Here is a 10,458-nt window from a genome sequence, read left to right as displayed (position 1 = left end):
ATATTTGTAAGAAAAATTTTGCATCTGCCTTAAATATCCCACCCACCCATTCCCATAATTTGGAGTTTAAATGATTGCATATTTGGTTCTTGGTGCTGGCTTTTTCTTTGTATTTTACAGAATCTGTTGCATTGGATGTCGTCTTCGTGAAATATGTCGTGGCATAACCTGTACAGGAATGGCGTTTGCGCACACCAAAGCAACTGAGGCCTACAGAAACTTTGTATTGTTGTGAAGTTTTCACCATTGAACTGTGAAGGGGGTTGAAATGTTGAACCATTTTATATGTAAAATATTTGCTGATATGTTGATATAATTTGTTTTGTGCTTGAATTGTGCATATAACTAATTACACTTAAATAAGTAACCTTAAATAAGTAACCACCCGCGGTTTACCCGGGGTGGTCATTTTTTGCACATATGACTTGTTTGTGTTGATGAATTTTGTTGAATTTGTGTGGGTTTGCCCAAAAGTTGTGTGTATTAATTGGCATCCCACAAATTACTATGCCACGGCCAATGTTCGCCAAAATAAAGGTTAAAACAAACATTTTGTTGTCATTTCCCTGTATAAATAATTGTAAGATAACCATCTCACAATTACAGAGGTTATATAGGCACTTTTCTAAGCATTTCATATTTATAGCATAAGTAATTATTTGAACAATAATTCTTTGAACAAAGAAACCTAAAACTAAATGGCCTACGCTTGCATAATCCATCGGTGTTCTCGTTCCAGGTAGAACCCGATGTGCAGACAATATTTGGAGAGGACAAAGAGGGTCTGTAGTTGATGTCACAAGAGTAAGAGCATTTGTTCCCAATATTTCGTATACAGCTTTCAGCCAGTTTTCCGTTCCGAATAGTTGAGGGACATAAATGAACTAGAAATTTTATTTAAAAAATTAGCATTTCTTCTGCAGGAGAAAATTAAAATTATCAAAATTATCAATCCAACTACTGTAAATAACTTTTTATTCGCGAGAACTTTATTTTCGCGTAATTTCGCGAGACAGTATACTCGCGAAATTTTAATTCTCGCGTAAAATAGTATTCCTTAAGGTTATATAGAGCAATGACCACAATTCGTCAAAATTTTGTCTCGCTTATCAAGAGTCAATGACTATCTCGCGAAGATAAGGTGTCGCGAAAATTAAGTGATCTACAGTAACTCACCACATAGATTATTTGTATCATCACTCCATGTTCCATTTTCTTTACATGTGATATTTGGAACAGATGGATTGATTTCCAAAGGGCTAAAACATCTATATTCACATGTTTCTTGGATATTTGACTGACAGTTTATAAGTTGACCATTTCGTATCGCCTTTGAACATCCAGAAGCTATGCAAAAAAAATCATGAACATTAACTCACTAATGTTTATTACTAATGTAATATTCAAATTCAAACGATTAATTCTGATAATTGAGAGATACAGCAAAACTCGGTTATAACGAAGTCACAGGGACCTATGAAATTACTTCGTTATATCCGTAATTCGTTATAACCGTATAAGAAATTCATTAAATATATATAGCTGGGGATCGAAGCTGACTTCGCTATATCCGTAAATTCGCTATATCCGTGTTCGTACTAGACAAGTTTTGCTGTATTATCAATGTCATTGTATCGACCATAGAACTTACGAAGTTATGACTTTCAACGAGACTGCTGATATTCTTGTTTCATCAACTTATTTGTCAATAATTTACCTTGTTTTAAAAATTGAACATACGTAGATCATGCTCTTGTGTATCGAATCTACTGCGAGATGAAAAATCCGTATGCAGGTGAAGGTATATTGTTGCATAAATAAGGGAAGCTGACGATTGAAAAGTTAAAGTCATCACGTTTATAATAGGGCTAGGTTGTTAGATTACCATTAACGCCTTTTCAAATTAAATATCCAAATTTGAAACAGAAATGTCATACCATGTAGTATATTTCATCTCAAACTCCCCGGGATAGATTGAATTGACATAAAAACCATTGGTAATTGACAATAATACGCCGTTGATATATCGAAATGTCGAGTTGAAGGCCGCAGCAAGTTTTTTCTTTTTTTCACGCATAAGATTTTTCACGAATTGTGCTTCATGTGAATACAAAAATAGGTCTGCTAATAACGGGCGCTCTTGTACAATGTACCCATTCATATTTCAATTATTGTTGGAAGACCATGTTTCTAAACACCGCATAGATATTGTCAATCAGAAACTCAAGCATCTTTTTGATGTCACTTTAAGAGAACGTGTGTGTATAATCGTTTTTAACGACTTAGATCTTGCAAATGATGACTTTAGACGAGACTGCTGATATTCTTGTTTAAGCAACTTGATTGCCAATAGTTATCTTGTTTTACACATGGAGAAAGTGTACATACTTAGAGTATGCTCTTGCGTATTAAATCAACTGCGAAATACCGCTATAACAGATGTGCAGAATATTTCTGAAACAGTTGCAAGCTTGAAATTTACTTTGTTTTCTTACTTATTCATTATATTAATCTCTCTCTCTCTCTTTCTCTCTCTCTCTCTCTTGCTTATTTCAAAATAAATTTCATAGTCTAATATATATATATATATATATATATATATATATATATATATATATATATATAAAGCACGAAGAAATTCACTTTTACAAGGATGCTCACTTCTGCCCCAGCCCGGGGTTGAACTCACGACCTACGGAATCTGTCTCCCAGCAGTACAGGAACAGCGCGTTAGACCGCTCGGCTATCTAGCCAAGTTAAAAAAACTTGCTTTCGCTGCCGATGGAATTCTCACAACGCTGTTCCTGTACTGCTACGAGACAGATTCTGTAGGTCGAGAGTTCAACCCGGGCTGGGGCGGAAGTGAGTATCCTTGTAAAAGTGAATTTCTCTGTGCTTTCCATATTAATATTCCTTCACTTAGGGCAGTTACATTTATTTAGTATAAGAGTTGTTGTTATTTGTGCTTTATATATATATATATATATATATATATATATATATATATATATATATATATATATATATATATATATATATATATATATATATATATATATATATATATATATATATATATATATATATTATATATATATATTCCTATCAATGATTTGCTAGTACTGAAAAGAAGTAATTCTTGTTTATTTAAATATTTTTGCTAATTATTATATCAATGCTATGTAATTTAAGAAATTTTAGTCTTTAGATAAATTCTAGATTAAAATATCATAGTAAATCAAATTGTCAAAATATTTACTGTAGTTATTATAGAAAACTATAGTTAACTACAGTAAATTTTTGTTAGGGTATACCCATGCAGAAAGGATTAGGAGATGGAGTCCATTGTCCGGATTGATCACAAGTAACAGATGTATTGGAAACAAGCTTATATCCAGATTTGCACGCAACTGGACAAGTTTGACCGGAATATGGAAGACAGTCAGGGAAATTTACATTCTGTAGGGAGGTGTCACAGCGAGATACTGTCAATGAAATTTTAATCAAAGATAATAAAAACATTTAAACTAGGCATAGTTATCTAATACATAAATATAAAAATGTGTTATTCATTGGATATAAGAAATAAGTAAACTTGAAAACCTCCTTGACATGTTTTTTGGTCTGCTTCTAAATCAACGTAATCCTGACATCCACATGTTCTCCCAGTTGGTGTTGGAAAGCAGAAAGTACTGCATCCTCCGTTATTCTTTGAACAAATTCTATTAACTAAAAGAAGTATAAGAACTATCAAATGACTGCCTTAGAAAACGTTTTTGAAGAATATTATAAAATCCTAACTTACCATCCACTGAATCACCTGTAAATATATCCAAACTATCAAGTCGACCAAGCTCTGGGTGATTTTTCATAAATGTGACTTTAGAACCTGTAGCTTTATTTATCTTTGTTATACGCCTGTTTTGTTAGAAAACATTCATCATGATTATAACTTCAGGATACTAATTATAAAGGATATTTCTTAAAATAATGAATCAATTGGTAAGCTCATTTTCATTGTCAATTCAAATATGTACAAATTTAGAGCTAAAGCTAATTGTTTAAAAGATAAATCAGTTTTAAATCAAACGATTCTTTTATTTGTGCAGGGAGAGTAAAGATTTAATTTACTGTCTATTCCACGCAGTGTAATATAAAAATTCTCCATGAATCACAACACTCATTAGATGTGCGTCATTATCAGTTGTTAAAACGTGTCTGTTTAAACCATTTAGATTTGAGTACTCTATGCGATTTTTAAGGCCATCTGTCCAGTATAGTTTGTTGGCTACAAAAAAAGAAAGAATGTGTAAACTGATTGAATTAAAAACTATAAGCTTTGAATTATGTTGAGAATTTCTCCTGACTATATATTTGTACATACAAATAAAATCTATTGCGAGACCGATTGGCCATCCAATATCTGTTGTTGTTATATACTCTTTGGACGTTCCATCCATATATGATCTACCAATTTTTGGTCTATTGCCAAATTCTGTCCAGTACAAAAAGCTAAAGGTAAAATAAAATGAAGACTGTAGCGCGAATCTTTTTTTTAATCCCTCTTTTACTTCTTTCCAAATAAAACAATTGAGACATTGTCTTAACTGGTTATTATTTTTAAACAAGAGCATTTGGATTTACAGTAAAGAAATAAACTAACCCTTTTGACGGATATACCACGATATCTCCTGGACTATGCAGGTTTGAAAACAAAGTCCTATGGAGTAAGGCGGCTCTGTGTACAACTCCAATATAGCTTAGACTGGGAGTGAAACTTTTTGCAGTATAGTAAATGTTTCCCGTTGAATAGTCGATGGTCAAGCTTTCTGCATGAGCGAATCCTAAACATTTGGATGAAAGATTTAACTCAGTCAGTGACAACCAAAAAGTATAGTAATTGAGAAAATCTGTGCATTTAAAAAAAAATTAAAAAATATTGATTATGAATTAGTGCAAGCATATTGTATGCAACACAAATTTTGAATACCTGTTGCATACAACAAGGATGTGTTCTTTCCATGAAGTGTGGTCGACATTATAGTTCTCGAAGAGAGAGATGAGTAGATGAGTTTCATTCCCAATTTATCAAATGTCATTCCAGGATGAGTTTTTACAACTATTGGTAGTTTGACTATGTTCCCTGTGTTTATGTCAACCTGAAGGATTCGACCGTGGGAATAATCGGAAACAAGAAGGAAATTTGTGGAATAAGTACCTAATAAATAAACATTAATTATTAGTTTTCTAGACCATGTAGATAGAGTGTAGAGTAATCATCATCAATGAAAAGCAGATAGGTAATATCGGTCACTTAAGTACATATTTCTATGGTTTAGATCTCTTTAGAACATTATGAAGACACTTTGATGATCTAAACAAATACAGAGTTGCATTCTATATAAGGTACATCTTTTAGGTAACAATCTGGAGATAAGTAAACATACCTAAAAATTGCTTGAAATGAAAGGAATGTAAACTTTTTAGCAGTATTATATTTAGAACATTATAATCTGTCTGAAGATTTTTCAGTTGCATTATCTCGGGTCTTTCCGTCAGAGGTCGGATATACAACCTCGAATGTATTAACATCAACGGATGTTAAAAATTTGTACATTTCCTGTTTATTGAAATATAGGAAAGAAGGGTTTAAAAGTGGTATATTTTAGGTAATATCTTAAAATTCAATAACGTTAAACTATATATTAATATTTCCAAGTTTGTGATAGGGGGTTGTCAGGACGTTATAGGTCGGCCTGAGAAGTTGCGATTGGAAAATTTCTATAATTCATTATCTCCATAAACATATGATTTCAAGGAAATAGTATCAATATTCATACGCACACAATGTTGAATTAAAGAAGAAGGTATGGTTTAAGCTTTATTGCGCCCTAAAAATGTAATGACATCAAAAAGTTTTGAAACTGGCTTAAATATTAGTTAAATAATTGACTGTGATAAATTAGGAAAGAATATGGTATAAAGGTTTACCATTCTGCAAATATGACGTCATTAATGTGAAGCATTTTTCTATTTTCAACAGAAAAAGCCTCAAAATGGCACATTTCAAGGGTGATTTTCCTTTAGAAAACAGTGTCCACAGCCGTCGCCCACGTTAATTTTTTGATATTTTGTGCAAAACCCAATAACAAATCACCTATCTCAAGACTTTGTGGGCGATGCCTGTGGACAATGTTATCTGAAAGAAAATTCCATTGAAAATTGGTGTCTTCTGCAACTTTTTAAGAAAATACGGGAAAATGCACATGTTTATGACGTCATAATTAGCATTTAAAAGCACATGTGAGAAAAATGATTTGTATGATTTTTCTGCATTGAATTTCAGTTATTTAAAAAGCATGGGTTTTCAGCTGTTACCCCAGTTTCAATTTTTAGAAAACCACAGGGCAAAATTTGTATTGAAACCATGCCTTCTTCTTTATCAGTGCCCACGAGTCTTTACATTAAAATACGCTTATATATAGGTAAATAGATAGAATACTTTAAAACATGTACTGCACTATGGTTATGTTCAACAAAGAATTTCTGATAACATATTCTCAACATTAGACTAATTAGACGATCTTATCTCTCAAGATATGACTTATGATAAAGAGTTTGTCACCAGAATCCAAATCTTTTCTGAATTGTGGGAATCGGGATCAAATTTGAGAAAGGTAGTGGTGAAAAAAGTCATGCAAAAAAAGACGAAGAGGTCAATGGGCCACAACCCTCACCTTAGGAAATTCGATCCTGCTGTTCTTCCCCAGATTTCCCCCATCGTATATGTAAATGTAATTCCTACTGTGGCTCCATCCTACCCCAGGGGGGTTAAACTATTTAAAATCTGCACTACCCAAAGATGTGTCCATTAAGTATCAGCTTCTTTGAGCCAGTGGTTCTTGATGAAGATGATTTTTAAACAAAATATTTCTATATATTTTAATGTAAAACTTGGATTCCCGATTGTGACTCTGCCCAATCCCGGGGGTTCCCAGATTTTTTTAACGTTTATGTTAATGAACACCAAGTCCCGTAGGACATGTAGGAGGAGGATTTGTTTGTAAATTATAAACATTTATACATTCATTTTTGTTTCTTTTATGCTCTCCTTACAGTCATGTTACATTTTAAGGACAGGCGAGAAGTTCCTTAATAATAGATAAATTTTTCTAAGAGTTTGTCATTGAAGTGTTGCTACTTAACATGTTTACTCACAAAAAATTTAGGTACCTTACCAGGCATTTCTGCAAGATACCAGGGGTAGTTTTTCTTATATAATCCTTTGGGGAAGAAAAACAATTTTCCAATTTCAAATGTTTAAGTGTTTGGATTTTTTAAAAACGTTTAGAAACTGGTTTAGAAATCAGAATGTTATTAAAATTTTGAATATTTTTCATACATTACGAAGATAAACAAAACAGATTTTGAGGAACGTCTCGTCTGACCTTAAGTACGTAAATACATATAAGATATACGCACATTATTATCTAGTACTTCTTTTATCATTATAATACTTTTAACATTTCTTAATTTTCATCAAGACCAAAAATCAAACACGCTCCGAAAAAGTGAATCTTCAGTGAAAATTCAGTATTTCTTAAATCTGACTAGGATTATATCTCATCCTTCTTGTTTCTATAACTGGAAATAAAGTCTGTAGAAAAATAAAGTCTAACAGTCTACATATGTAACGTTCTAAAAATTAATATCTTTTTCTGTAATTATATAATTGATATTGTAAAACCACCATAGCCTTTCGATCAAATAGAATAAATATAAATCTTATTATTGGTTTCAGTTTACTTAATCAAATATTAGAATCATTGATAGCAGAGGCACTTATATTATAAAGTCATACAAAAATGAACCAGAGGTTGAAACAAAGAAATGTTAACATGTTAATGTTAAGAAAGAAATCCCACATACTTTTTCATATGGTAGCAATTGACGATTATTATCTGCTCGTACAATTTCAAATTTCTAACAACTTTTTATGGGTTAAAATTAAAATTAATTTTCTCTCCTCAAGTTACAGAAAGATCTGTACGAAGAAAATTTAAGGAAACTTGGGTAAATTCTTTGCTTTGTGCGCTGATATTTCATTTTTTCGAGAGGGCATATAACAGGGAACATTTTAGAGGTCGGTAAGGAAAATACTTTTAAAAAGATTTATAGCCGATTTTGAAAAAAAAGAACTCTGCGAAATATTCTCATAAAAAATAAAAAAAGACAAAAGCAGCAAGTTATACACCTTGTATTTTCGAAATAATAAAACCCCAGCATAAGACAGCTATGGCCAGGTTTAATACTTCTCAAATCAGGTCTAACTTCATGGGGAAGGGTAAAGAGGTAAAAAGTGTTGGTATCCAAGTGAGAGTCTTGTCACAAGACCAGAAGTCCTATCCCTAGCACCAATCAAAAGTTATGGTTAAGATTAAAGTTTTCAAAAGGAGATCAAAGTCAAAGGTCTAAAGGTCGCAAATAGTCGTACCAAAGGAAAAGCCTTGTCACAAGAAATACACATCTGATATATGAAAGCCCTGGCAGCAAATATTGAAAAGTTACGGCTAAGGTTTTCGAAAGTAGACCAAACATTAATGTCAAGGTCAAGATCTTATAAAAGATCAACCAAGTCAAAATTTTATTGCCAGAAATACCCTTTCTAGATCTTTGATGTATTACTTGTGTGACGACTTTGTTTTCTTTTTTAACCATTGTCACTTGTTACTGCAACTATTTGTACTATCAGTTTAGGAAATTACATGTCTACTTTCAAAAACATTTAAAATTGGTGTCATCTCTGACTCTGGTGACAGAAAGAAAAAAGTCTCACTGCTATCACACGTTTTCAGATCAGATTGTAGTTGTAGTCCAATATCACATTCACATTTTCTACCAGTTCCTAAAGGAACACAAATATCCTCGCAGCCACCATTCAGTATGTGACAACCACCTACATGTAATATAAATATAGCTTTAAAACCTTTAAAAAACGTAAAGGAGGCATCATCAAAATGAATTAAAATCTCTGTCTCTCTGTCTCTCTCTCTCTCTAACACACACGCACCTTCACAATCTGTAGAATCTGTAACAGAGATATAAATTGATAGTTTTTTATTCTATCTGAAGGAAACAAACAAATACATGTATATCAGGGATACCTCTTAAACTAGCTTTGAGTAAATAGAACTTGCCTCTTCTGTCCTTCTGCAGAGAAGAATCAAATATGGAAACATGTGAAGCGTTTTGTAAAATATCCAGCGTAGGCTCTATAATACGTGACGTCTTTCTTTTAAAGTATATCTTATCTGCATTGATCCAACCAAAGAAACCCTAAAATAAAAGTGATTTTGATAAATAATTTTTTGTTAGAGATATGCTTAGTAACTAAATGGTTACATGAAACATAAAAATATCATATATTGTCATTACAAACAAAAAACTCAAATTTTAGACAAGCAAAGGAATTGAAGACTTACACTTAAGCATTTTCGATGGATTTAAGTCCTTTTCACTTGAACAAGTATTAACATTATTGAGAAACATTTATTTATAATGAAAAAAAAACAACTTTCTAAAACGCCGCTAAGCAAGTCACTTGTTTTGATTTATTAAGAGGTAGCAAAATGAAAGATTGCAATAAAACAATACTTTAAAACATACTTAATCCTATTTAAAACGACTATTTATACTACAGAAATTTAAACAATAGAATGTTTGCTTCCTTTGCTTGTTAGTACCGGATTTAAGTTGCAGTTAATGCAGAAAAACAGCAACTATATTTCAAGCCCTTAACCGGTATACAGTAACGTGCTTGAAAAATTCCCAAACTTACAACATATACAAAATTATATCAAACCACTTTATCATAGATCTGGTTTTTAAAAGAAAATGATATCAATTGCAACCACAGACTTATATTTTGTGAAACAGGGCCATCTAAATGATACATAACCTTATATGCAAACGCCTGTGTTGCACCCCCCGTGATGACATAGCCTTTAATATCCAATCCATTTGTCGTGCAGCTTTTAATTATTGATCTTTCTACCCAGTATATCCTGAAACATGAAAAACTGTACATATTATGTCATATATATTCTGAGTCTTACAGTTAGGATCTTAGAACGTTCAATTACGAAGTTACAATTCAAACGTCATGTGAAATATGAAATGAATGAGATAAATGTTCATTAGCATTATAAAAGTCGATCACAGCTTAACAACGATTTTGCAAACTATTTTGACTTGTCCTGAAATTTGAAGTGATACTTTTCTTTTGTACATACAAAATTCTTTAATGCGTGCATATAATTTCGATTTAAATGAAAAATAAAATCTTCAGCATTTTGTAAAAGTATTGTATGCCTGTTGCTTGTGACGTCGTAAAATAGAGAGCTTGGGTGGCGTAGATTTGCAGACGTTACAATAGTTTTTGGTTGACTTCTACCTAAC

At 32.1% G+C, this 10,458-nt stretch overlaps 1 protein-coding gene across 1 annotated transcript; it reads right to left on the bottom strand.

Annotated features, from left to right (window-relative positions):
- Positions 1-580: 580 nt before the first annotated feature.
- On the bottom strand, positions 581-10,454 carry LOC134270692 (low-density lipoprotein receptor-related protein 4-like; the record flags this gene model as incomplete). The annotated part of the gene is made up of 13 exons (XM_062752942.1): positions 581-884; positions 1,177-1,347; positions 3,315-3,485; positions 3,604-3,729; positions 3,806-3,918; positions 4,132-4,288; positions 4,385-4,512; positions 4,664-4,844; positions 4,991-5,218; positions 8,837-8,956; positions 9,198-9,336; positions 9,959-10,064; positions 10,372-10,454. Coding segments are annotated over 13 exons (1,998 nt in total), but the record flags the coding sequence as incomplete, so codon positions are not given.
- Between the last annotated feature and the right edge of the window lie 4 nt (positions 10,455-10,458).

The sequence above is a fragment of the Saccostrea cucullata genome, unplaced genomic scaffold (genome assembly GCF_032062105.1).
Source record: "Saccostrea cucullata isolate Sc308-1 unplaced genomic scaffold, CSIRO_AGI_Scuc_v1 ctg18263, whole genome shotgun sequence".
Lineage (NCBI taxonomy): Eukaryota > Metazoa > Mollusca > Bivalvia > Ostreida > Ostreidae > Saccostrea > Saccostrea cuccullata.
The sequence above is the reverse complement of the archived record's forward strand: the minus strand, read 5'-3'. Positions and strand labels throughout refer to the sequence as shown.